Source organism: Megalopta genalis, chromosome 2, assembly GCF_051020955.1.
Source record: "Megalopta genalis isolate 19385.01 chromosome 2, iyMegGena1_principal, whole genome shotgun sequence".
In the NCBI taxonomy this organism is placed as follows: domain Eukaryota; kingdom Metazoa; phylum Arthropoda; class Insecta; order Hymenoptera; family Halictidae; genus Megalopta; species Megalopta genalis.
Window position 1 is genome coordinate 11,153,168 of NC_135014.1, and position 26,831 is coordinate 11,179,998.

The window sequence follows — 26,831 nt, forward strand, 5'->3', positions numbered from 1 at the left end:
ATATTAACGTATGCCGCACCCATTTTCTGGAACACCGGGCCAACAATTTTAGAAAAAATAAGGAGATTTGAAAGATCATGCCTAAGAACATGCCTCGGCCGATATAGAACAGCTGAATCAAATTACACCAAAAGAATCAGCAATATTAAAATATACACAATAGCCGATATTCCAAGAATAGACTGCTTCAACTTAAAGCTCACTCGAAAGTACTTCAGCAGGATTGGCCACACCAAAAATCAAATATTAATAGACATAATGAAAACGGACGAAGAGACGACCCCCAACAAGTTAAGCTCAGGATACATACCCCCAGAGCTGTTCCTCTTCTGTGACCATAAAGGAATAATCCAGGATCAGCATAACTTACCCATAATCTACCATAGGAATAGACACTCCGCCAATAAGAAAATCAACCTAGACGACAACAAATACATACGAGACCAATCCAACTACTCAACAGCACTTTCTATCAAGGACAAAATGGACAGGGATAGACTAAACAAAGATTACTCCTGGCTAGCTAACGACGCCAGGCACATTGACGAACTCCGCAGAGAGAAGAACCCGTAAAAAGTGATAAAATAGACTGAGATCCGAAAAAAACAAAGGTCATTAGTATCTCAGTGATTGTCTTAAAACCTGTACACAATTCTTATATAGCGCTAAATGCTTAACAGCAACATTAGTTTTAAGTCCCTTGTAATTAGATCCTCCGAACCCTAACCCACCCATCCCAACTCCTCACCCCACACCTACTACCTTATTTATTTATTTATTTATTTATTTTAAGTAGCCTAAGTCATATTTAAGATAGATGGTAAAAGTTTTTCTAAGACTCTCCCTTTTCTTTCACCAACAACTATCGATATAAGACTGATAACATATAAATCTCTCGCCCTAAGAACGTGCCTAAATCATATTATATTACTACAGCTAGCTATAGAGTTTCCCCTAGTTGATAACTAATAGCTATAAAAAAATTTTTATTATTAATGTTAATAGTATTTTTAAGTAGGATTATGCTGTGTATATCATGACTGTAATGAGATAAATAAACTTACTTTAAAAAAAAAAAAAAAACCAACGAGCCTCGTTTTAAGATAGATGGTAAAAGTTTTTCTAAAACTCTTCCTTCTCTTTTACTAACAACTAACGATACAAGACTGATAGCATATAAATCTCTCGCCCTAATAACGTGCCTAAAACATATCATATTACCATAGCTAGCTATAGAGTTTATCCAAGTTGATAACTAATAGCTATCAAAATTTTTATTATTAATGTTAAAAGTATTTTTAAGTAGGATTATTCTCTGTATATTATGACTGAAATGAGAAAAATAAACTTACTTTGAAAAAAAAAAAAACCAACGAGCCTCGCACGAGAGAACTTTCTAAATGCCGCGACATATCCGCGCGATTCGTCGAAAGGCCTTACAGCTTGTAACGTTCTAACTTGTCGTGCCGATTAGCTTGTTCGCGTTACCGCCGATAAAAAAGTGGACGCGCTCATCAATGAAAAATGGCGCGAATCGCCGACATAATCAGCTCCGGGCAGGTCGCGAAGGTGGCATTTACGCGCGAACCAAACCGGTTTCCTAGGTGAACGCTTTTTTATCTCGCGCGTTTCATTAACATCGCAAAGTACCATCTCGTACCATCGCGACTCCTTAATTGTACGAATTGGATTTTCGAGTCGGGCCGTTCGGATCACCGCATCCACGAAAGGTCGAATTGTTAGCGTGATCGATACCGAGGCAACGCTTCCTATGGTAACGGAGCGATCAAAGACGTAGACGCTGCTCCGTTGCCGTTTCGATGCCTGTTCTGAAGCGTACCGCGACAGCTTGAACATGGGAAATACAGAGAGCAACGTAGCCAGTGGAGTGAAAAAGCAGACGGACGCTTCGTCCATCGTGCTGTACAAGTTGGTCGATTTGAAAGGTAGCCGTGAACAGTTCTGCTCCCGAATAATTGAACAACGCGACATCTTTTCGAACAGGTGGAGGCTTACTGGTGGACATGATGAAACGGGCAACGCAGACGAAACAATACGCCGAACTGGATCACGCTTTGCGCACCAAAGTGGAGCCGTATTTGTACAACAAGGGAAAAGGGAAATGGATCCCGATCGAGAAATTGGTTCTGCTGCGCAACAAAGACAGACCGAAACATAGAATGGTAACGACGACCGCGCGTATCGAAGCATCAACACGAACGTGTATGACTTATGATGATTGTTGTCGTTTACAGCTTCCGCCGTTAAGAGCTATGGAGAACCCAGGCGATTACGATATAGACAAAGACATGGGCACGGAGGAAGTAGACGAGACGAAAATAGGTAGAGGAATCTGCGTTGAAAAAAATTCCGAAAAGAAGAGACCGAGATCTTTCTTGTCTCCGTTATAATCTTTCTTACGTCGCAGACAAAACCAAGTACAGGTTGGTCTGTTGGAGTTTGGGCGAACGAGGCGCGGTCGGAGAAACGATTCTGCACTTGTGCATGCTGCACGCGACTGCTATTCACATCGATCTGGCGAAACGCTTGCTGCGTTTTTATCCGAAACTCATCAACGACATATACATGTGCGACGAGTATTACGGTAGTTAATCGAAAACTCGAAAGTTTAAACAAGCTCGCTCGATCGGTGTCCCATCGCTAATCGATCGCTTGCTCTGTTCGACAGGCGAAAGCGCGCTGCACATCGCTATAGTGAACGAGGACCCGGCTCTGGTCAAGTTGCTCCTGGACAGCGGCGCAGACGTCCACGAGAGGTGCTTCGGGAACTTCATGTGTCCGGAAGACCAGAAATCTTCGCGATCCGACAGTATGGATCACGAGTGGGTGTGCGTCGCGCCAGAGACTAACTACAGCGGGTAAAGACCTGAAAAATGAACAGACAAGTATTGCCGGTGAACCTAAAATCCTGTAAACTGTAAACGTGTTCGTGCAGGTACGTCTACTGGGGCGAGTACCCTTTGAGTTTCGCGGCCTGTCTGGGCCAGGAAGAATGTTACAGATTGATTTTGGCGAGAGGAGCAAACCCGGACAAACAAGACACGAACGGCAACACCGTTCTGCACATGCTGGTCATCTACGAGAAATTGGTAAGCTTTCGCCACGCGTCGATCGATGCGACAACCGATCGAAAAACTTGTTTCGAAGAGCACGTTCGACATGGCGTACGAGATGGGCGCGTCTCTGGGGATCAGAAACGCTCAGCACCTGACGCCGCTGACGCTATCGGCGAAACTGGCTAGAATCGAAATGTTTTTCCACATTCTGAACATCGAGAGAGAAATTTACTGGCAAATCGGGAGCATTACCTGCGCGGCGTATCCTCTCTCGCAAGTGGACACCATCGATGTTACCACGGGGACCATCAGTCACAATTCGGCCCTGAATCTGGTCGTGTTCGGTGTAAGTGTTCGTCGATCTCGATGTTCCATCTCGGGTCCTACCTCGCTTCCTGTCTCGTTTCAGGAAAAGGACGAGCATTTGGAACTAATGGACGGAATTCTAATCGACCTGCTAAACGCAAAATGGAACACCTTCGTCAAATCTCGATTTTATCGTCAATTTTTCCTCTTCTGTTTCTATTTTGTCCTATCCTTGATCAGTTTTACCCTCCGGCCGGGACCTTCTACGGTGTCCGATGACGTCACGACCACCACCTACGCCGAGACTACCGAATTGTTCGCGTCCGATGGATTTCCCGCGTCGCCGACATCGACACCGAGGTCGTCCGTTCCGACCCAGTTTGCGGACGATGCTATCGCGACCGAAACCTCGGCGTATCATCGAGACGCGAATCTTTCCGAGATAGTTGAGAGACTCGTAACTGCCAGTTTCGACGGGACCCTGAGATCCTCTTTGAACGTGACGCCGTTCTTCCTCGAGAAACTGAAGCTCCGTGTTGTTTCCGAAGTAACGTCCACGCTAAGGAACGCGTTGTCGGCCGGCAGAAACGGCGACGATGATTTTCAGGCGTTCGCACCTGTAACGAAAAATGCAACGATCAGAGATCTTGGAGGCAAGACGGAGTCGTTGCTCTACTCCGGCACCGACTCCGGCTCCGATTATGTCACCGGTAGCAATTGGTAAGGTTGCATCGCATTCCTACCTCGGCAATACCATCGAATGTACGAACGCATTTCACGCGAAACAATTAGGTGGAGCAACATTACCCAAGAGTGCAGGCTTATGCAGCTGGCGAGCATATCGGCGAAGTTTCGAATAACCGCCGAACTGTTGATGGAAATCGCGGCGACGCTGTACATCCTCGCCGCGCTGAGAGAAGCCAGGTTCCTCGGTCTCGGCATGTTCGTGGAGAATCTAGTAAGACATGACCGGTTGATAAGCCAAGTAAACACAAGCGGTTTACGGCAGCGTGACCAATTCATTTCAGATGACCGCACCGTCGCGAGTAATGTTCCTCTTCTCTTGTTGCATACTACTATCTTTCCCATTCCTGAGACTAAGCTGCGCCGACCGAGTCGAAGACATGCTGGCGGTCGTAGTCATGCTGACCACCGCGCCCTATTTTCTGTTCTTCTGCAGAGGCTTCAAGACGGTCGGGCCTTTCGTCGTCATGATCTATCGAATGATCATGGGCGATCTCTTGCGCTTCGTTTCCATTTATTTGGTTTTCGTGATGGGATTTTCCCAAGGTAATCGAGACGACGAGGTTGCTAGAGCGGCGCGCGAAGGTCGGACGCCGACGGTTAATTCGAAAACCGTTTTCGAAATTGGTCAGCCACCTCTCGGCGTTTCACAGCGTGTCTCGTGGACGTCTCGCGAGAGTCGAGCGCCGCGAAATCGCGAGATCGTCTTATGACCTAATCGTTGGTTTCGCAGCATCGGAAGCGAGCGACATTGACACACATTATTACATTATTGCATCGTAGGCCTCGGCGAGGCACAGAGCCAACGTTTCCACGAAACCGACCCTCGTGTTCCATCTCGCGGGACACGGGAATATTTATTTCCGTTTCTATCGCCGCCGGATCTTATTGCCTTCCCGCGATGCTGTTCTTGCTTCTCTTTCGTCTACCCTTTCAGCCTACTACATCATATTTCTGTCGTTCGACAATCCTAATACGCCGGAAGGCGTCGACGACTCGATGAACAACCCGATGCCGTCCCCGATGGAGAGCGTGATGGCGATGTTCTTGATGAGCATGACGAACTTTGGAGACTATTACAGCGCGTTCGAAAGAACGGAGCACGAGATGGAAGCCAAGGTACTATTTCCAGCCGCTACAATTTCCCGTGGAACAACCGTGGAACCGATGACATACGACTTTGTTTTCGTAGTTTCTCTTCGTTCTGTACATGGCGATCGTGGCGATCCTTCTCGTAAACATGTTGATCGCTATGATGGGGAACACGTATCAGAAGATCGCGGAAACTAGGAACGAATGGCAGAGACAAGTATCTCTTCTCACCTTGGCTTTTTCCTCCGTTTCTTCTTCTTCTTTTTCTACTTCTTCTTCTCTTTCCAGCTGGTGTATGCTTTTACGAGTTTACGTTTCGTTTGCGTTTCAGTGGGCGCGCATAGTTTTGGTGGTGGAGCGAGGAGTGAGTCCGGAGGAGAGGCTGAAAAAGTTGATGGATTATTCGCAGCCGATGTCGGACGGTCGCAAAGCTTTGGTGCTTCGTCTGAATCAATCGGTAATACTTCGTATCGATCGCCGTTTATCGATTCAATTGTCTCTCTTCTAGGAAGAGGATAAAGAGGAAATGAAGGAGATCTTAGAGATGAAGAGGACCCACGACAAGCTGTACCAGAAGCGACTAAATAAAACGGCAAACAGGAAGGCTTCGCGACAACCCGAAGACAGCGTTACGATACCGATATCGTAAAAATAAATAAATAAAGTAGTATATTAGTATCGGTGTTAGTAGCCGAGAGCCGATATCGTGTTCGGGTAGCCACGGCAACCGACGCCATGCCTCAAACTATTTATTACTGTACTTGCGCTCGCTTTGGAAGAACAAGATTTCTTGTTAATTCGCGAACCAATAAAATGAGTGGTGAACCGGGAGAATTTCGAACCAGCCGGCTCGACTTTATGATCGATTATACAAGCTTAAAGGTGGAACTCGAGGACGCGCTTAGAAGCGACGAATTATACAAGTTACAAAACGACGCGAAACTCAGGGCGGTCGAACAAAATGTGCCCACGTACGACGCTTTCCGTCAAATGGTAATTTTCGCATCTAATTAACAACTAGCTTGTGTCGAATCCAATTGAATCCAATTAGGTAAATGCTGCGCACCTGAGGCCATTGGAGCGGGACGACTGCTCGTTTAAAGCCAAAGGAGGATCGTTTTGGAACCCAGTCGCAACCAACGATCGCTCTAAACCGCAGAACAATCGTAATTCCAATGTTCGAATCCGAAACGAACGACTCGATGCCGAGAATGCCGAAAATAGCGGTCTCCTCACGTGCGAACAGTTTACACGAGCTTGGAAAACGATCGAAGATCGCGAGGCAAAGTTTCGATATCTTGATAGCTTCAAGTAGGTCAAATTGTTTAACCTAAAATGTTTAAATTAAACATTAAACGAGTCAATTGACAAAGATCTTTCGAGGAACTTCTAACTGTGGTACCATGTTTTCAGAGACCTGTTTGCAGAAAAGATCTTTCGCAGGGGTATTCCCTCGCCGTTGTTTACCGATTTTATGGATCTATGCCACGAAATGATTTCGACTACGGACAACGTTGCGAGCATCGTAGAGATTCTAAGCGCTCTAAGCAAATGCGATCGATTTTCCTTGACGATCAGTTTCATGGCAAAAAAGGAGAAGGAAACGTGCACGCAATTATTCGATCGATTGATCGACCATGCGAATCAACACGGAGGCAATCTTCTGTTAAATGCGATCGAGTCGTTGAGGTTAATCTATATTCTGTAAAATCAACTAACTGAACAGAGTTTCTTAAATCTTTCGATCGATCGTTGTTCGACCAACGATTCGAAAAGCCAATTAGATGCACAACATCTAGGATGCATAAATAAATATGTACGCATCAAATTCTAATACATTCTGTATACCGTTTGGATGTTTCGTTGATGCACAACACCAGATAAATATGTGCACGTATACTAGGCAAATGTGCAATTCAAATACGCGAGCATGCGTGCTTAGGAGCGCTCCCAGGAGACCACGTGATTCCGCTGTGTTCCAATATGGCCGCGTACACCACCGTTGTATCAGTCGTCGAAGAGTACCGTGATCGTAACCTTTAATATTAATGTTTTGTTCGAAAATCGATCATAGTTCCGGGAAGCCGGAAGTACATACTCTTTTCCTCGGAGCGATATGACCTACAGAAGACGCAACGACGAATCCTCTTGTCACCGCGATCCGAAAACCGTTTCGTGATACCTACATAATTGCGTCCATACACACGCGTTAACAGCCAGGTTTGCATGTGTGTGCATATATGCCTGGTAAATGTACATATGTGCGAATTTGGTAAACAAACGGAACAATCGTTCCGTAGCATGTCAATTCATCGTGCCCTTCGACATTCTGTCCTTGAGAAAGTAAGAGATAGATGCGTGGAATCTTAACTGTAAGAAACCGGGAGTAATACATAGTACACACACACATCGTCGAAAACAATTCGATAAGGTGACATGCACATGTACGCGTACACGTACGTGTATACATGTACATTCGTACAATAAAAGGAGACTCTTAAATATTTGTACGTACATACTTGCACGCGTACAATACGTCTAAGACGGTGTAACGTTTTGACATTGACTAACGTAACACGTAAAACATTATCGTAATGAGGAGTCCAACAACCATCCATAGTAATTGTAATTTTTATCGTTGATAGATGATTAATACCGCGGCCGTTTAACATTCTGTAACATAGAGATAGAACTCGTGCGTTCCCGTGGTACACATGTACAAAGCTTAAGCCAATTTTTCTCGTGTGACTGGTCAAGAATATGCGGTTAGAGGAGATGCCATTACGTTTGAGCTCGGACGAGCGGGATTTTGAAATGGACGAGGAAACCGACTATCTTCTTCAACCTTCCGAAGACAGCATACGACTCCTGACTTCGAGGAGACGGCGAATCAACGACTGTTCCCTATTCTTGAAGAATTTCTTTTGCGGGTAAGTTTGCAGTTAACGCGAAACGATGATTCGACCGAAGGAATCATACGCGCAACGATTTGCGTCGTTCGACGTATATACATATGTACGTACTATATATTAGTATGACACGTACAAGCATATAAATACGCACGAACATACACAACACACACACACACACACGCACACACATGTACGAAGATACGCATACATACATATTCGACGTCCAACGACGAACCGTATGCTACAATGACAGCCAACGTGACAAACGATGTACATAAAATGTAAACCCAACATTGACAAATAGAGTAAACTTATATGAAACGCGGCTCTCTCTCTCTCTGTGTGTAAATAAATCTTCTTCCGTGAAAAGTATTCACGGTGTTTGTGTCTGGGACTTAAAATGTTACGCGATTAAGAAAACGGTGGACGACTCTGAAGAAAATTATAGTCAACATCGCAATTAACTAATATGATTTGTTTCTGGTTAAACGTGCTTCCTAAAGCTTACGTTTACGGATCCGTGAATAGATCTCTGCAAAAAATTTGGAGAAAAATATCGGGGTGAGTGTAGCTCGATTTTACCGCAACTGCAGCTGCAGCAATTGTGCCCGATCGAATTCGTCTTGTAAGCGCGTGCTTCGTGGATAATGTTATGATGTCACAACACAGCCGTGTTCATCATTGTCGATACGTATTTTCGAGCGAATATTTCTCGGTGTAAAAATCGCGCGATACAATTATCTTATATGGTTTGCAACGAAGGGATATTTAAATGGAGACGCAAAGCAATGTTATAAGGCTGTCGAAGGAAGATATCCCGTTGATATCAAAACCGCGAAATGACAATTCGTGGACAAGGTGACGTACATCTTGCATTTACTAAAAAAAATCTTTCGTCTCTTTCCTGACGCCTATTGTTATAGCGTTCGAACCAATTTTAATCGTTTTTCCGTTGTTTTTCTCGACGATATCGAAATTCGACGCGTGCTACGAGCGTACGCGAAAAGAAATTTAGATTTCGTTGCATCGTCTTTGTAATAGGTTCGACTATTACACTGTTCGTGTAGACGAAAAAATAATACATTATGTATATTGATTATTTGATGTCTGGTTACTCATTTATTTTTTCCAATTACTACAACAGATGCTGTACCTGGATGTGGAGGAGATGTTGCAGAGAACGAGAATTAAGAGCAAGAATTATTCACATTGGGCAACCAATGCATGAAAAGTTTCCCACTAATGTCATACGAAACCAAAAATATAATGTGGTCACATTTTTGCCCTTGGTAAGATTATATAGCATGTATTGATCTATAATATCGAATTAGAATTCTGTAGTAAGGTTTCTTTTCTCATATTTTAGGTTCTTTTTCAACAATTCAAATTTTTCCTGAATCTCTACTTCTTGCTTATGGCAATATCTCAATTTCTACCGGATATCCGGATAGGATACTTGTACACGTATTGGGGACCATTGTGTTTCGTGTTAACTGTTACCATTTGTCGAGAAGCGATAGATGATTTCAGACGCTATAAAAGAGACAAAGAAGTTAACGCGCAAAAATATTACAGACTTGTCAAAGGTTTTGAAATGCCAGAGTTGGTTCCTAGTTCTAAACTGCGAGTAGGCGATTTGGTAAGAAACCCAAACCAGATGAAACTGAATGAACGAATTGTATATATCATACACGAAACCCGTTTTCTTTGCTTGTTCCAAGGTAATCGTTGAAAAAGGTCAAAGGGTCCCAGCTGATTTGGTCCTATTGCGCACGACCGAGAAAGCAGGCGCGTGTTTCGTGCGAACCGATCAGTTAGATGGAGAAACAGATTGGAAGTTACGATTAGCTGTACCGGTAACACAAAAATTGGAGAGCAACTCCCAACTGTTTGATATAAAAGCGAGTATATACGTCGAGAAACCGCAAAAGGACATTCACAGCTTTATAGGAACGTTCACAAGAGTGAGCACATTTTTCTGCTATGGTTTGCATACGCCCTGCATACTATAATGCATAATGATTTCATCGAAATGTTCATTACAGTACGATGGATACAGCAGCGAAGAAAGTTTAGGTGTAGACAATACATTATGGGCAAACACAGCTATTGCATCGGGTTCGGCTCTTGGTGTGGTGGTGTACACAGGACAGGAAACCAGATCTCTTATGAACCATTCAGCACCGCGATCCAAAGTTGGCTTGTTAGATAAAGAAATAAATCAGTTAACCAAGGTACCTATTATAATGAAATCTCACGAAATTGTATTCGAAGATGCACAAGTCACAAGTACGTTATATTGAAATTGAAATTTTCTAGGTCTTGTTCTGTGCTGTCATCGGACTTGCGCTAGTAATGATGTCCTTAAAGGGTTTCAATGGACCGTGGTACCGTTATATGTTTCGTTTCGTTTTATTGTTTTCTTACATAATACCGATTAGTTTAAGAGTGAATTTGGATATGGGGAAAGCCTTTTATGCATGGTGTATACAAAGAGACAAAGAGATTAGTGGAACGGTCGTCAGAACGACCACCATACCGGAGGAACTTGGTCGTATTTCATATTTGTTAAGCGACAAAACCGGCACATTGACACAGAACAAAATGGTTTTCAAGAAAATACATCTGGGAATGATCTCTTACGGGCAAGAAACATTCGACGAAGTTACAAACGTGTTGAAAGCATGCTATTCTTCCAATTCGGAAACCTCTCCTATGAAACCATCGGCGACCCCGCACAGCGGTAAAGTGAGGAGATCCGAGAGTACCAGAATATACGACGCGGTACACGCTTTGGCATTGTGTCATAATGTAACGCCGGTTTACGATGAAATAACCAAATCGACAAACTTGGATACAGTCAGCGTGCAAACAGGAGAGACGGAAGATACTGGTTCTATTCAAAGGTAACTTTAAGAGAAAGAAAGAGACTGATGTAACGCGCGACACTCCACATTCATTTTCTTGCTCTTTTAGTCAAACGGAAGCCGATCAACATTACTATTTACCAGAACAAAAACGAAATTATCAAGCTTCCAGTCCGGACGAAGTAGCCTTAGTAAAATGGACGGAGGAAATGGGATTAGCCTTGATCAAGCGAGACTTGAACTTCATGCAACTGAAAGCTCCAAATGGGAAAATTTTAAATTATACAATCTTACAAATATTCCCATTCACGTCGGAAACCAAACGAATGGGTATAATAGTGAAAGAAGAATCTAGCTCTGAAATAATATTTTATTTGAAAGGAGCGGACGTGGTAATGTCCGGAATAGTGCAATATAACGATTGGTTGGAAGAAGAATGCGGTAATATGGCTCGCGAGGGTTTGAGGACACTTGTTGTCGCTAAAAAGAATTTAACTGAGGAACAGTATGTTGATTTCGAAGCAAGGTATACAGTATACATTGTAGATACATACTTAAAGTGGTATACTAGATATTAAGTAGCTAAAACTTCATTTAGGTATTATGCAGCAAGATTGAGCGTCAGTAATCGTGTTTCTCGAATAGCCGCGGCTATCGAAAGTTTAGAAAGGGAAATGGAATTACTGTGCGTAACTGGAGTCGAGGACAGATTGCAAGATAGAGTACGGCCAACGTTAGAACTGTTAAGAAATGCTGGGATCAAAGTGAGCGGACTTCTGTTTAAAATATAAAATATTACTCGTGTTTTCGAAATTTCAATTGTCATTTCTCATTTCACTAACGATCCGGTAAACTTTAGATATGGATGCTAACAGGAGACAAGTTAGAAACAGCGACTTGTATAGCGAAATCTTCATGTTTGGTTTCACGAACCCAAGGTCTTCACGTTTTCAAATCGGTAGTAACTCGAACGGATGCACATTTGGAATTAAACACATTTCGCAAAAAGCAAGACTGTGCCTTAGTAATCAGCGGCGATTCTCTGGAAGTATGTTTACAATATTACGAGCAAGAATTTTTGGAATTGGCATGCGGTTCGCCCGCCGTAGTCTGCTGTCGATGTTCCCCAACGCAAAAGGCTGATGTGGTTAGTCTTATTCAAAGACATACCGAAAAAAGAACCGCAGCTGTTGGGGACGGCGGAAACGATGTGTCTATGATACAGGCTGCAGACGCTGGTAAATCACTTCTATTACTATTATTCCCATCTACATTTTACTATTCACATTTTATTTGACGAATATAAGTTTGGTTCATAGGTATAGGTCTTGAAGGTCTTGAAGGAAGACAGGCTTCTTTAGCCGCGGATTTCTCTATTTCCCAGTTTAGTCATTTAGCTAATCTGTTACTGGTACACGGACGAAGAAGTTACAAACGCTCCGCTGCTTTAAGCCAATTTGTTATTCATCGAGGCTTAATCATTTCAACTATGCAAGCTGTATTTTCTGCGGTCTTTTATTTATCGTCAGTATCCTTGTATCAGGGATTTTTAATGGTGGGGTAAGTTCGCCTTTTAAACAATTATTCGATACACTTTCGAGGAAACAGCGAGAATATTACAATTGCGATAATCATTTTCTAGGTACGGAACAATATATACGATGTTTCCAGTGTTTTCTTTGGTTTTGGATAAAGACGTGTCTGGAAGAATTGCGCTCACCTATCCAGAGTTATATAAAGAACTTAGTAAAGGACGATCATTGTCCTACAAGACATTTTTCATGTGGATTTTAATAAGCATATATCAAGGTTATTGTACTAAAGATTTCCATTGATTAAAACAGCGATTTCTTCCAGCAGGAGAATTAGGTAATTAATCGAAGTGTGGATTTTCAGGAGGAGTTATAATGTATGGAGCACTTATAATGTTCGAAGATGAATTTATCCACATAGTGGCCATCAGTTTTACAGCGCTCGTTTTAACGGAATTAATTATGGTAGCTTTGACGATCAGAACATGGCATTACATTATGATACTTGCAGAGATTTTCTCCTTGGCGCTTTATCTGTTATCTCTAGTCGTTCTAAAGGACTACTTTGGTACGTACTGTTTCATTTAAGTCACCTTCGCGTATTCGACATTAATGACATCTTCGTAGAAATATATATAATCATTTACTTCTATTTTTACACAGATGCCGAGTTCATCAAGACAACAGACTTCTTGTGGAAAGTATTGTTAATAACTTTAATTTCGTGCATGCCGTTGTACATTTTGAAATTCTTACGAAAAAAATTTTCGCCTCCTAGTTATACGAAATTATCTTAAGTTCTGCGTACAGAAATCGTATTTTCTTAAAGTCACTCATACGGAGAGTTATATACGTGTCTGTTTTTGTATTCGTATCCTCGAAACGAGATAATACAAAAACGAAATTATCAGTTGCGATTTCAGATTTCCTATTTCCGATTCCTGATCCGAGTCCGTTGCTCAGTATCATTCAAGTGAACTTCCAATCTGCAAATATTCTCAGTATTTTTCTAACTACCCTAAGTCTAATCGATTAACAAAGATTCTACAACTTGAATGAGAAAACGTAATTGTGAAAACAACTTTCGAATTTTTTGTATATCGGTACACTACTGAGCGTTTCGACTGGACCAAATCGATGAATCTAATAACATTCACTTTTCTTCGTATTTCTTATTAACGAACTACATTATTCCATTACTTTATTAAAGAACAAATTTATTGTAAAATGTTCTCTATTTATTCAGTTTTCGCTTAAAGTGTATTGAAATTTTTATAACTGTAAATAGAACCTCCGATCTTGATTTCATACCTTTTAGTTGCATACTTCGCTAATCCTCGTTTATAAAAACGATAAAGATTTTATCTTCCTTAAAATGTGTTTGTGCATTTAATTCAGTTTCATACAATATTTCCATCTATTTTCGATCATACCATTTACAGTATTGTTTTATGTTAAGTTTACAGAGTCAAAGCATCAACAAAGCGAGAGAAATGCGATTTCTAGCTTGATATTTCTAAATTTTAATTTAAAATTCAATCGTTTTTTTCAAATAAATTAAGCGCAAAGAAATATATTTATTTATGTCTTATTCCTATTGGGATATTTATTTTATATTTTGAATACGAGTGTTACTTTCAAAACATAATGTAATTATAATGAATTTATTGTGAATACACAAGCATATATTAAAAAAGAATACCATTTTTTATATTCATGTGTATACTGTAAGCATGTAGAGTTAGTTATAAGTATTGTTAGTTGCAATGTTAACGAAACGTACTGTATCATAGACGATATACTTTTCTTAGATGAATATTATTTGACCTAATCACATATTTGTAATTAATTTATGTGCAAATAAAACAATATATTGCTTCGTCTGACCAAGTTTTTTACTTTGGATAATCTGATAATTGGTATTATGTAGTATTCAATGTTATGGTATTTAGGTAATATTGATGGACAAGCCTACATTTTCAAACATATTTATTATATTTGTTTATCTAACTGATATGTTTAATTTCGCAGTAGCGATTTCCTTTATTTTATTATGCAGACAATTGATTTCTGCTTTTATGAGTGTCCGTCCCATATGCCTGTACACTATAGTATAACAATGTGACACTTGATTTCTTTTAGGACAAGAGTACGTATCCTTTAATATAATTTGTTCTACCACATCGCCAGCTATATCTCTTACAATGTCGTAAAAATCATTCGACGAATAATTCCCGTCTTTGGGCAACCAAAAGCTTATATCATTTTTGCACTGTGGATAGATGCTAACAGGCTAAAAAAAATATCATTAGTTTTCTTTTTCAAAACATTGGCTGCTTTCGACAATTCAAGTATATTTTTTATTTACCTTATATTTAACCATAGTATTAGCATCTTCGAATATAAATTGATTTAAGAAACCAGTATCATTGGTCCAAAATAATCTAATGTCAGGAATATCGTATAAACACATTGCTATTCTTTCTAAACCTAAACCAAAGGCCCATCCGATACGTTCTCCTGCTCCTCCATTTTGCAGAATTTCCTGGCGCATGATTCCACATCCTAATAGTTCTAGCCATTGATCATTATAAAATACTTCTAATTCCCATGATGGATGAGTAAAAGGAAAATATTGTTCCACCCATTTCAACTGAACATCTATAAATAAACATTCAGATCTATGTTTCACGAATATTTGACAAATATGCTAAATTTGTATCATTACAACTATCATACTTTGACCAAAAAGTGTCTGTGCTAATCCAGTCAAGGTATTCTTTAAATTGTGTTCCATTATTTTAACAGCTTCTAACGTATGACATCCTTGTTTTTCATTATTTTCTATTCCTCTGTGTTCAAACAGTTTTAACTCATTCAAATTGTTTGTGTTTTGAAAAACTTCTTCTGTTGTACACAATCTAACAGCATCGGCTTGATGAAAAACAGGATAATGTACTCTATCTATCTCATCCCTGCGATAAACATCTCCAATGACAAGAAAATTATTCAATCCCATAGAGATTAGTTCGACTTGATGTGCTGTTGTATGGGCTCGTAGTAAAGTATCTTCATTTACATAATAGCTATCTATTTTTGTTCTACTTGGATGATCCTTTGGTACAAGAAGAGAATCAAAATGTTGAGCTGTTGTCACAATAGGAGACATATTGTTGTAAACACTAAATGTAACATTCCTACTGCGATTGTGAAATTGCGTATAAAAGTAATTAACAATGCGTTGACGGATATGAGATAGAGGATGATACCGAGTAAGGTGCAGGTTTCTTCCCAGTTTGGAAATAATATTCGGGGTTATGTTTGTCCATTTATCTTTTGGATAATTATGACCAAGTAACGTTATTTCATTTTGTACTTGCACCTTGGTATCAGTTGACAAAGTTCGGCATATTAACGACCTTATATAATTGAACTTCATCATCGTACAGGTTCTACACCTAGAAAATTATTTTTAAAATATTATATGCAAAAACCTGTAATTATTTGCATTCAATATCGTTTACAAACAGTTAACAATTTTTTAACCTCGTCAGCATTCTGTAAAAGGTTAACTTGCATTTATCTTTGAAATATCTTGTTTATATCCACGCCATTTATGCAGAAATATCAGACTGAAATAATGTATCAAATTAATAACAAATAGGAAACACCTTGCACCGGCATCAAAACATTATTGTAATAACTTACTATGTGACGTGCGTTTATGCATATAAAGAATAGATGGACTGAAGGAAACATTAATTGTATATAATTTCAGAAAGTATACAATATAATATAAATGGTGTTTTTGCAAGTAGAGGCATAGAGGAGATATGGAACTTTGTTTTTTTAATAGAATGTCCAATTTTGTATGCTTAACTTCGCTAGATTGACATATTCTGGGTCATTCGGAATAGAGTAATGCCTCACCTTAGTGAGCGAAGCGGGGGCAAACAGTTTAACAGCATGAAGTAAGTAGAGAAATCTGATTGGTTGATGAGATAAATATCGCGACGCGATATTCGACTTGCATAATTGTGGCGCCTCTTGCAGAGAAAAATAAAACTTGATTTTGGCTACCAGTTTCAGCGTTTTGCCACTTACTAACTGGCGCTGTATAGATCTTGAAAAGAGCTTCCAGATATCACCACGAGTAACGCCACTGTTTGGTTAACAGTTTCAGCGTTTTGCCATTTACTAATTGGCGCTGTATAGAGCCTGGACAGAACTTTATTTTTTCTGCAAAAGAGGCGCCACTGTCTATGGTTAAAATATGACCTAGGAGTTAAATAACAATTGCTTTGTGTAACCTATGATGTATTGTAAACGATGGCCAATAATCGAAATGCAGTATTAAGTCTTTATCGAAATTTAATTCGAGAAAGCAAAAAATGGAATTCATACAACTACCGGTAAGTACGAACTTCAGTGAACGAAGCCAAGATCATAATTGAAATGATTATTCTACGTTTAATATTTCTAATGGCACTTTATTGTTAACTTATTAACATTGAAACGAAGACAAGCCGATTATATTGCTTGCACAGAGTACTACACACGTGTTATTTTTTACTTTTCATATAGGATGTATGCTTTGCGTAAAATTCGGCATGAATTTCAAGAAAATAAAAGACTTGTAGATCAAGCAGAAATTACCAAGCAACACGAGAAAGGGAAAGAAGCACTAGACATCATTAAGAGACAAGTGATTATTGGAAACCTTTATGCAACCAGACCATTAGTTATCGAAACGATTACGAATAAACCTAATGTTGTTTAAAGAAGAAGAATAGTTTTGCAACATCACGTATTTATAGCGATAATGGAAGTTTGGAAAATAAAGAGTGGAAAGATAGTTTTCGTTACACTACCAAGCTAGTTAGTAAATTATAACCTCTTGAAAATCTTCATGAGTTACATATTAATTAATAATTTTGAGTGCTTATATATACATATATAAAATATACATGTAACGTAGAATATAAAATTGTTACAACAATAACTAGTTAGCAGGACGTGTTTAATCCGTGTTTTTTACGTTACCGGTTCGTTGGAATACGCTACGTTCATATGAATTCTATTAGTAGTAGTTCAACATTTAACCGTGGCGTAGATAGCGCCATTAAAACTAAGGAAGATTTTCAATCAAAAGAATACATTATCACGTAACTAGAGAAAGGAACCATTTAATTTTGGAAGAAGATTCTATTAATCGAAATTGTACGAAAATCAAATGCAGTTGGATTAATACTGTGTTAGTAGAGATTCAGGTCAATGCTAACGCGATACGCACCATTATTGTAAACACACATATGGATGCACATGTAAGGCAAATATTTCATTGGTTGGCTCATATAAGACACCAATGAGATCAGATAAATATAACATGATGTTTCGAACGCGTCAAGAATTTCTCGTAGACGGTTCCAGTGGTTATCAGTGATCAACAAAATTTAGGATGTGATTTTGGTACAACTGAGTGATCAGCTGTTTAGGTCGTTTCACGATGACAGACGGAGAAATCTCGAGGAGGTAACAATTAACAATGGATGATTCAGTGTTGTGAACGTTTCATCGAAGTGGCTTCGAACAATTGGCAAAAATGGCTATGAGAAATTTGACAGAGCCGTACGTTTTGATGCGGAATAATGCGTTGCGGAGTAGACGCATATATCCCGAGCAGGTATCGTTCTTCTAACCTCGCGATAATGGAGGAATTTTCAATTTTCACGTAAATCGTATTATTCACGTGGAGAAGATCGAATAAAATTGTAAATGGGTCGGTCTATCTTTTCAGAATCTATCCGATCGAACGGCACTGGTAGCTTCGGAGCCCGACAGTTCGGACAACGTAGAGTTAAACAATATCAACTTTGAAAATAGCGCACCACCTGTTTGGATAGATGCTTTTGTACAGACGCAAGAGATTTTAAACAAATTACGCGTAAAAGTAGACTGTTTGGTAGAATTGCAAGGGAAACAGTTAACCAGGCCAACGTTGGACGATACGTCGCAGGTTTGTCAATGACATTAATAGACCAAGACACCCTTGTCGCGTCGTATCGAATGTTAACGAGTTGTTGTAACAGCCGTTGCACAGTGCCACTGTAATAATTGTCAGAGAGCAAATCGTTAAAAACATGTCTACAGGAAGAAAGGCAAATGGAACAACAGACACGAGAAATTGGACGATTATTTTCCAACGGTTACCGACAAGTGCAAAGTATAAAAACCGCAGCCAGGCATGCCACTAAAGCCGTCGAGCGTCAATTAGCGACGAGCGCGGTATCTGCTCTCTCGGCTGCTCTGCAAGAGCTCGCACTTCGATACAGGTCCGCTCAAAATCATTATTTGACGCGTACGTATCCTACACAAATAATTATCTCTAGTATCGTCGGACAAATCATTTCGGCTTGGAGCGTCGAGCAATTATTCGTACCGTTTCAGAGATCAAATCGAGGGAAGAGAGAAGCAATCAATTTTTTACCGAAGATCAATCGATATTTTCGAACAATGCCACGAACGATACATGGTTATTTGACTACGATCAAACGAACGCCGAATCTTGGTACGAAAACGAACAACGTCAAGACTCTGTACTTTTACAGTTGGAAGATCCAAAAGATAGAATGAAGTTTGCTATGGAGAGAGAAGAACAAATTGGCAGTATAGTGCAGAGTATAGCGGATCTCCGACATATATTCGAGGTAATACACTTTTCTAGGAGCTACTAAAAGTTTCGAGGATTTCGAAGTTTCATCAATATTCTCTCCAAACAGGATTTAACGAATATGGTACAGGACCAAGGCACTATCTTGGATAGAATCGATTATAACATTGAACAAACGCAAGTACAAGTGCAGGAAGGTTATAAACAATTAAAGAAGGCAGACTCTTATCAAAGGGCCAATAAAAATTTGTACTGCATAGTTATTCTTGCCGGAGCTATTATTCTGGTTAGTTGTCTTTTCGTTGTATTCAAAACATAAGGCAAGAAAAGTAAGGTTTACATGTATCGGGGCAAAACTCCGAACCGCTATACAATAAAGTTGTTATAGCTTGATATTTCTCGGATGGAAATACCGTTGTCGTGTAGTATACATTCTGTGCGCGGTATCAAACACTCAACGAAAATGGGAAATACAGTTAAAATAATATGCAAAAGTAACTTTTGGATTTGTCAATTTCAACATTAACATCTGAAATTTTAAATTAACTATTAAATAAAAAGAAATTTGTTGTACGCATACGCAGCAATCGGAAGCTCACGCGTTTCCTGATAAACTTCGAAATATATAGAGGCACGTTTTACGCGGAAACATCGTGTTCTCTCTCATTTTAACATAAAAGAATATGTAAGTAAACGTATATATGAACGTTATACAATTCTACACAATGTTAACGTAAATATCGTACTGGACCGATAGGACTCGAAGATGTGTTAATAAACAGCAAGATCTATAACGAAACATTTTGATTCAAGTGATCTGTAGTTGGAACAATGTTTATGTCTAACATTTATGAGATACCTTTACCTCCCATATCGTACCTTTTATAACTGACGCGAGGGCGATTTTTCTCTCGTTTAACCGCATCTAGCCAACCCAACGAACGCGTTACTCAAGTATTTACCAACATCGTACATAGATTGAGCGTTTAAAAAAATGCTACCCTGTAAAAAGTATCGCTGAATTGGCTATTTGCGTTTTGATTTGCTGTATGACTGTAGCTTGGTGCTTGTTGCGAATTATCTAACCAGTTGTCTTGTACTCGATCGTTGGTCGCTCTCCTGCACGGATAACAATCATACCGGAACGTGGTTCCGGTACTCGCCTCAGGTGGTAGACGTCGTCAATGTGTGTGCTAAAATTCCGAACGCTCCACCAAGTATGTAACGTACAAAATTATCACCGACTAAGGGTCCCAGAGCGTAGAGGCCAGCTTTCGGCGACTCGATCACCTCGTACGTGAAGTCGTCGACCTCTATCGGGTTCGATTTACTGTCTATCAATTTGTCAGACAGTCTTCCGAGACCGATACCGCCGCCTTCGAGGTACGACAAGTCTGGTTTGGAGCCTGCGAATGGTAATACCGGTTGGTTCGTGTGTTCACGATGAAAGTGGTACGACGCGATTATCCGAATACGGATAACACATACACACAAATATACACCTACCGATCAGTATCGCGACGATCGATACGCGAAACGAGCACACCCGACCGTCCGGAGACGATAGTGTGGCTGCTCGAATGGGCTCGTTGGTGTGGCGATCGTTCCCGGCTTCGGATATCTCGAGCAACGTGTATCCAGGCAACGCTCTATACAGAGGGTAATTTTTACCTCCGTCCTCCATCATCTCGTAAACTTTGTGATACTCCGGATACATGGAACTGGGAAGGCCCAGCAGCTTCTTGTACTTGATGCGTTGCGTTTCCTCGTCTTCAGACTTATTCCATTTTCCATCCTCGGTGTGGTACGAAGTGTCCCGGAACGCGTGCAACACGGGAATGCCACGGAAACGCGCGGCCATGATCGCATCCGCCGCGCTCAGTCCCGCTCCGATCACGAGAACGGGCATGATTTGTTTCGCGGGTTGCTCGTCCGAATCAGAATCCGTAGCTCGACATCGTCTATGGCTGCGTTCGCATGTTCGGTGGAACAGGGGCGCGTCCACGCGTATCCGCCGGTTGACCAGCCTATCCAACTTCATCTCGAGATCGTTTAAATGATGTGTCACCCACTCGGGCTGCGAATCCTCGCCTGGTATCCCTAACCGATTCGGCGAATCGGTGCTGCCAGTCGCGAGAACGACCGTTTTGCACCGATATCGGAACGGCTGCCCGGTCTCGATTACGAACCCCTCCACTATCCATCCGTATCGCGAGTCCTGTTCGCATCCGTGCGAAACGCGATCTGCCTTTACGGACGTGACCATGGTCCCGCTGCAACATCGCATTCATCGTTACAAGAGGAACGATAGACCGAATAGAGGGACGACAGATAAGACCGAAGGGTTTGACTCACCATCGAAAATATTGCTCCAGTCTCTTTATCCGTATGTAGTCGTCGTAGTAGGCGGCCACTGTTCCAACAGAAATTCTACTCGCCGTTTTATGCGTATACGATTCCGTGGCGTCCGCCGAGCTGGTTTTCCGAAGCTGCTCGGACTCTACCATCGTCTCCCACTCTCTGATATCCAAGTCTGGCAACGACATCCATCGGTTCAAGCTGATGGTCAGCACGTTCGGATCCATCGACTGAAATAGTCGTACGAGTATTGAGAAGACCGGATAATGAATCATCGAATGCAGAAAAAGATGCGACGATCGATTACCTGCCACGCGCCTCCTGGTCGGCCCTTGCCGAGCACGACGTGGTCGATCAGCTTGTGCTCGGGATTCTGCTCCCGGGATTTCCAAGTAAGAAGAGACGGCACGTCGAAGCCACTGTCCACGCCAGGATGCTGCAGTTGATCCATGAGAAGGGCCAGAGGTCGGCCACCTACCCTACCCTCTAGCCCGGAAGAGAGACACTTGAGTTTGCACCTTGTGCTGCGCGCCAAACACCTGTCTTGGTTTTTCCTCTCGCATCCATCGAACCTGTTCTGCCATCGTTGCTGGTTGTTGATTCCGTTTCTTTCCAAGTCCAACTCGCTGTTCGCCACGCTAGAGCACAGCCTGGCAGTCAGCATCTCGTCCCCGGGATGCGGCTCGCCGGTGTAGTACGGCCAGTTTCCAGCGAGCATGTAGGACAGGCAAATACCGCTGGGTCCATTTCCTGCCCGGTAAAATAAACCATCGACCGATTGTGTTTTAATCTTCCACTCTCTCGCACTCTTCTCCACCTATAATTACCACCATCGCCGCGTACCTATAATTACCACATCCTTGTAAAGGTCGTTGGTTTCCTTGTTGTCGCAACAACTCTGCATCGTTGCTTCGATTCCACCAGCTGCAAGCAATAATTCGATCCGGTAAACAAATAGAATTTCGCAAAATAATGGAAAATCGTCGCGAGCGACCGTGGCGATGTAACGTGATCTCGATGTACGATTTCGAAGTGCTGAAGAACTACCGCGAGCGCGAACGATTGCTCGTGAATAACGCGTTGTCACCGTAGGGAAAAATGAGATCGTTGGGATCCACGCCGAGTTTTCATAAATTGCCGTCGATCGATAGCGTGCAAAAAGCAGTTCTCCGAGTAACGAGCATGAGTCGGCTCGCCCCCAAGTATCTGCTGCATCACGATCGCTTATCAACGCGTCGATACGCGATCAATCGATTGATTGATCCCGCGAAGCCTGACTACCTTTCGCGGCGACAACTGCCTGCCGATGGATGATATTGAAACGAATTTACGCGGAATCGTGGAAAATCTTGGCTCGTGAAGCTGCCGCGATATTGCGCAAGAGATCACAATTACGCGGCGATAACGTGGCGAGAAGACCCGTCGCGCGCTCATCGTGAAACAATTTTGTCCGTTGCACGTGCGAGTTATAGCAACACGTTCCAGACCCGCGTTCTACGTATCATCCGTATCTACGATAACCCGGTGAATTATGTCGGCTATTATGTCTCCGCGAGAACCGTCACGGAAACGAGGTACGCAACTACGACTACTGGTCGATCTCCGGCACGACGATTAGCAATTAATGCGGCACCGCTTGCGGTTTTTTCTTTTTTTTGTTAACATCTCGAAGGAAACTGCTAAAGACTCACAGCGAAGATCTTATGTGCTGAGCGCATTCCCTTGTCCGAACGCCTCCTCGAAACGTCGATTCATTCTGATAACAGCGTCGCACTGTGCCGCAGTCTTGGGTTTAATTACAAATTTCAGTCGCGATGATTCGCAATTATGGCAGATGCCGTCATCAATTAAGCTATTAATCCGTGACGCGGTGGCATCCGATCGTCGCGGATAACAGAGACGATTACGGTAAGCATATACGAGCGGAGAAGTTTCAGGAAGAAAGTAAGTCGAAGAGAACGACGCAACCGTAACGAGCTTTCGTGGTCACACCGATGATCGTGAAACGCCTATCGGACGACAATGACCTTGGCATCCTTCCGTAATACGCGTGCGGTGCCGGTTCAACTGGTTGCACGTCGTAACACTGTACACAATGGCGAACTCGTGGGCCTCGTCCGAACCGGTAGACGAATTACCTTGCAATTGATGCACTCTCATGTCGTTGGACAAATACGAGATTTGTTTTGTCGGTGGATGACCGGTTGTGACCAGAGTGCCTCGTGGCTCGAGGAAGGCCGAAGCCGAAGCCGCCGCAACCAAAGCAACCGAGCACGAGCGGCGCCTCGCTGGCTTACTGCACAGGATCAGTGTGACTCTAGAAACCTTCCACTGTGGGCTAGTCAGAGGAAAGTGCGGACGCGAGGGACGTCTCTAAGTTGTGCAGGCAAATGGTCACACTACACAGGATCCACGCGCGCGCACGGTTAACATTTTACTGTTCTGTACGCGGAAAAACGGAATGCGATCCAATGTGTGCGTCATTAACTCACAGGAGAATGTTCTCACCGCGGAAGGTCGCGATACGAACCTTATCAGCATGTTTATATTCGTTTTTCTATATAATGCTTAGCTGTGACCACGGCCTATGGCCGGCCGCGTATTAGTGGCGTAATTGTTGCTCACCGTGGGGATAAGAAAATCGGCACCGTCACATTTTGATCTACGACTCGAATCGCGATATAACCATTCACTCCGACGGCACGTTACATCACGTTGCGTTACGTTACGCTATATATATATATATATATATATATATACATAGATGCCGATCGCGGACATTACAACGGTGGTTGCAAGACCACCCTCATTTTTTTTCCATTAATTCTACAATCGATCGAGCAACCTGCAAAATTGATGACTAACTTGCGTCGCGAGTCCGAGTGTACGCGACCGAAGGTCGAGTTTCGGATCAGCCTGCCTTCTTTCCTTTTAATCCCTTTGCGTAATGCGTCACCCGCTAAAAAACCGGTTGTGCCTTTCACCATTCGATTCCCTGAATGCTCCGAAGAGTAAGCGTGCAGCCTTACGGTACGCGGACACTTTTATGCACAATGCATCGATATTTCGGCGTTGATCGTTGCATACCGTTACAGTTTACACGGAATCGCTGACTATAATTTTAAGTATGATCGTCTCGGAAATCTTTTCCTCGAAATGGAATTACGTGTCCGTTTGATCTCGCGATTATTCTTGAGGTTTACGGTTCACCGGTACCCCGGTGGACGATTCCCGGCATTTTCTGTTTCCGTCTCGGCTAGCTGTGCTACTATACTCGTGTTCATGCTATTTTATTTACGTAAATTACGCTGGCTTGCAGGTAATTTTCCATCGACTAAGAACAGTAACCCGGTATCTATTGACAAAAGCTAAACCGGCTTGGAACTAGCACGTGTCTCTTTGCCAATACTTTCCACGAGCCTTTGCTTCTTTCGATGTTTATCGAACTGGCTAGAAAACCTCTAGTCGATCGGCTCGATATAATTTATATATTCTTATTCAACTTTCACCCGGTCAGTTCGGGCGATTACATTGGTGCATACATCGTGTTTATCTATCGTATTTTTTTTTTATCATTTCTATCGTATTTATGTGATCTCAAGTTTTCCACGATCACTGTCGCACGGCTGGAAACATTTTCCAACTTGGCAGGGATTTACGTAACTCATGTGTAACGTCATTTTGGAAAGACGATGACGCGCGCTAAAAATAAAATTACACTTCTGCGCCCGAGTCGGATCATATCTAATTGTATTTATGTAAGGCGCACGATTCTTATCGTTATCTTCCGTACCTCGTGATAACCTCGATGGTTCCGCAACTTTGACATTTTTCAATTTTAGAAAACAGAACCGTCGTGTGTTCGAGGAAAACACGTTCCCATGCGACACTAGTTTCTTTCGAATCGAACGGTCGAATATCATAACGATACATGAGAAATAACGCAATCGTTCTGTTGCATTGCGTTGCGTTTCACACCGGTCGCGAATTGTCAGATGTTGTTTATGCAGTTCTTGAAATACCTGTGTCGCTATCAGGCCATCGAAGCATCCCCTTTAACGTGGACAGCTGACTCGAATTTGTACGGCTGCACAGAAATTTCGCCGGAGGATATATCCCATGTATCCATGATCGTCGCCTATTTTCGTTCGGCGCCGCCTGATGCTCCTGGACATCATTTTCAACCCGTTTCGCACTGAGTTGTCGTGACGATTCCTGTTTCAAATCGTTCTCGTGTTTATCGATTCAGCGATGATGGGTTTGGTTTCGTATTCGACAGAGATTTCTCACCACGGCACACCGCTTTTTCCGGTATCAGCGTACGGCTCCGAACGAGATCGTTACACCGACAAAAGTGTGCATATAGAACAGTATACATGCAGTTATGCACAGTTTCCAAACACGTCGCGACTTTATTATGGAATATGAAATAGGTTAGGCGTCGTTACCCGCGATGCATGGCAACACTCCCTTCCTAACAACGCAGACAGACTGCCTGACTGCCGGTAACGAAGACTGCTTGAGACGTTGAGACAACTTTTTTGCACAACTTTCCAAAAATTCTACTTCGTACGTTAAATCGTTGTCCAACGATCTTCTTAACTCTAACTAACGGATAATTTAATTTTCTCACATTTTTTACCTTTAGTATATTTTCATTTCAACGATCGCAGCGATCTTATCTACCAATGTTGGTGGTGCACGCGTTGTTATGAGATTGTTTAAATTACTGTTCGAATTATACGTTCACCTTCGATTGGTTTTTCTTTTCACTACTTTCGTAAATTGTTGCGTACTTAATGCTTGTTTATTACTTGAAACATTCTCGATTAATAGTTAGTATCCAGCGGTCTGGACGGTATTTAAATTTCAATGGCATTCGAATTAAAATACGACTGAATAGATTGACAACTGATGGGCGCCACGATCGTATGGTGTCCGAACGGTCACGTGCTTCGAACCGGCATTTGTATTCTTTATTTATGTATTAGACATACCTTTTTTTCTGTTTTTTAATGAGTATCTGATCACTATTTACACCGATAAAAGTAATATTCGATCGAAATCATTCCTCCCTGTATTCTACACGTATTGAATTTTTCTTGGTCGAGAGCGCAGGTAATTTTGCAACGCCATCTGTAGCGATTCATTCGATATACAATATAGAATTTATGAACGTATACCGCGAAAACTTGGCGGGAACTTATAGATTTGAACGATTTCGACTGGCACAACGCGTGTCGCATAAAATTGAATAAAACTTTCAGGTGAAA

General features: G+C 41.8%; 7 protein-coding genes and 1 long non-coding RNA gene across 15 annotated transcripts; 5 read left to right on the plus strand and 3 right to left on the minus strand.

Annotated features, from left to right (window-relative positions):
* The first annotated feature begins 1,269 nt into the window (after nucleotides 1-1,269).
* On the plus strand, nucleotides 1,270-5,868 carry nan (transient receptor potential cation channel subfamily V member nanchung). Its single transcript, XM_076518454.1, has 12 exons — nucleotides 1,270-1,946; nucleotides 2,005-2,343; nucleotides 2,429-2,605; nucleotides 2,690-2,879; nucleotides 2,957-3,110; nucleotides 3,169-4,103; nucleotides 4,176-4,341; nucleotides 4,412-4,673; nucleotides 5,065-5,246; nucleotides 5,320-5,436; nucleotides 5,551-5,676; nucleotides 5,728-5,868. Exons 1-12 carry the CDS (start codon nucleotides 1,856-1,858, stop codon nucleotides 5,866-5,868), a joined length of 2,880 nt encoding a protein of 959 aa, XP_076374569.1. The 5' UTR covers nucleotides 1,270-1,855.
* Nucleotides 3,865-5,586, minus strand: LOC143258783 (uncharacterized). The gene is made up of 3 exons (XR_013032628.1): nucleotides 5,451-5,586; nucleotides 4,191-5,377; nucleotides 3,865-4,000 (listed from the first exon to the last, which is right to left on the minus strand). It is a non-coding gene; the product is annotated as an uncharacterized LOC143258783 (long non-coding RNA).
* An 86-nt stretch (nucleotides 5,869-5,954) lies between the features above and the next one.
* LOC117220845 (dynein axonemal assembly factor 19) lies at nucleotides 5,955-7,071 on the plus strand. The gene is made up of 3 exons (XM_033471232.2): nucleotides 5,955-6,212; nucleotides 6,271-6,530; nucleotides 6,633-7,071. Exons 1-3 carry the CDS (start codon nucleotides 5,955-5,957, stop codon nucleotides 6,925-6,927), a joined length of 813 nt encoding a protein of 270 aa, XP_033327123.2. The 3' UTR covers nucleotides 6,928-7,071.
* Nucleotides 7,072-7,207: 136 nt separating this feature from the next.
* Nucleotides 7,208-14,416, plus strand: LOC117220829 (putative phospholipid-transporting ATPase IIB). Of its 3 annotated transcripts, XM_033471193.2 has the most exons (14): nucleotides 7,208-7,562; nucleotides 7,977-8,149; nucleotides 9,276-9,420; nucleotides 9,498-9,770; nucleotides 9,853-10,095; nucleotides 10,177-10,365; nucleotides 10,451-11,037; nucleotides 11,108-11,524; nucleotides 11,597-11,762; nucleotides 11,858-12,236; nucleotides 12,318-12,558; nucleotides 12,641-12,807; nucleotides 12,895-13,098; nucleotides 13,194-14,416. In XM_033471193.2, the coding sequence occupies exons 1-14, from the start codon at nucleotides 7,446-7,448 to the stop codon at nucleotides 13,325-13,327; spliced, it is 3,435 nt and encodes a 1,144-aa protein (XP_033327084.1). In that variant the 5' UTR covers nucleotides 7,208-7,445; the 3' UTR covers nucleotides 13,328-14,416. The 3 variants fall into 3 exon arrangements, with proteins under 3 accessions (XP_033327084.1, XP_033327086.1, XP_033327088.1); XM_033471195.2 differs by lacking the exons at nucleotides 7,208-7,562; nucleotides 7,977-8,149 and adding an exon at nucleotides 8,383-8,692; XM_033471197.2 differs by lacking the exons at nucleotides 7,208-7,562; nucleotides 7,977-8,149 and adding an exon at nucleotides 8,777-8,989.
* An 86-nt stretch (nucleotides 14,417-14,502) lies between these two features.
* On the minus strand, nucleotides 14,503-16,658 carry PheRS-m (Phenylalanyl-tRNA synthetase, mitochondrial). Of its 2 annotated transcripts, none has more exons than XM_033471219.2 (5): nucleotides 16,239-16,658; nucleotides 16,077-16,162; nucleotides 15,270-15,988; nucleotides 14,899-15,191; nucleotides 14,503-14,823 (listed from the first exon to the last, which is right to left on the minus strand). In XM_033471219.2, the coding sequence occupies exons 2-5, from the start codon at nucleotides 16,085-16,087 to the stop codon at nucleotides 14,533-14,535; spliced, it is 1,314 nt and encodes a 437-aa protein (XP_033327110.2). In that variant the 5' UTR covers nucleotides 16,088-16,162; nucleotides 16,239-16,658; the 3' UTR covers nucleotides 14,503-14,532. The 2 variants fall into 2 exon arrangements, with proteins under 2 accessions (XP_033327110.2, XP_033327111.2); XM_033471220.2 differs by having other exon boundaries at nucleotides 16,059-16,162.
* A 151-nt stretch (nucleotides 16,659-16,809) lies between these two features.
* On the plus strand, nucleotides 16,810-17,400 carry bcn92 (LYR motif-containing protein bcn92). The gene is made up of 2 exons (XM_033471250.2): nucleotides 16,810-16,942; nucleotides 17,115-17,400. The coding sequence occupies exons 1-2, from the start codon at nucleotides 16,860-16,862 to the stop codon at nucleotides 17,308-17,310; spliced, it is 279 nt and encodes a 92-aa protein (XP_033327141.1). The 5' UTR covers nucleotides 16,810-16,859; the 3' UTR covers nucleotides 17,311-17,400.
* Nucleotides 17,401-17,554: 154 nt separating this feature from the next.
* Nucleotides 17,555-19,999, plus strand: Syx16 (syntaxin 16). Its single transcript, XM_033471231.2, has 5 exons — nucleotides 17,555-18,213; nucleotides 18,328-18,546; nucleotides 18,681-18,888; nucleotides 18,978-19,237; nucleotides 19,310-19,999. The coding sequence occupies exons 1-5, from the start codon at nucleotides 18,133-18,135 to the stop codon at nucleotides 19,517-19,519; spliced, it is 978 nt and encodes a 325-aa protein (XP_033327122.1). The 5' UTR covers nucleotides 17,555-18,132; the 3' UTR covers nucleotides 19,520-19,999.
* On the minus strand, nucleotides 19,461-26,061 carry LOC117220834 (oxidative stress-induced growth inhibitor 1). Of its 5 annotated transcripts, XM_033471208.2 has the most exons (7): nucleotides 25,849-26,061; nucleotides 25,581-25,773; nucleotides 22,402-22,482; nucleotides 21,866-22,308; nucleotides 21,556-21,788; nucleotides 20,707-21,473; nucleotides 19,461-20,606 (listed from the first exon to the last, which is right to left on the minus strand). In XM_033471208.2, exons 2-7 carry the CDS (start codon nucleotides 25,606-25,608, stop codon nucleotides 20,365-20,367), a joined length of 1,794 nt encoding a protein of 597 aa, XP_033327099.2. In that variant the 5' UTR covers nucleotides 25,609-25,773; nucleotides 25,849-26,061; the 3' UTR covers nucleotides 19,461-20,364. The 5 variants fall into 5 exon arrangements, with proteins under 5 accessions (XP_033327099.2, XP_076374580.1, XP_033327103.2 ...); XM_076518465.1 differs by having other exon boundaries at nucleotides 25,581-26,061; XM_033471212.2 differs by lacking the exons at nucleotides 25,581-25,773; nucleotides 25,849-26,061 and adding an exon at nucleotides 23,586-24,255.
* Between the last annotated feature and the right edge of the window lie 770 nt (nucleotides 26,062-26,831).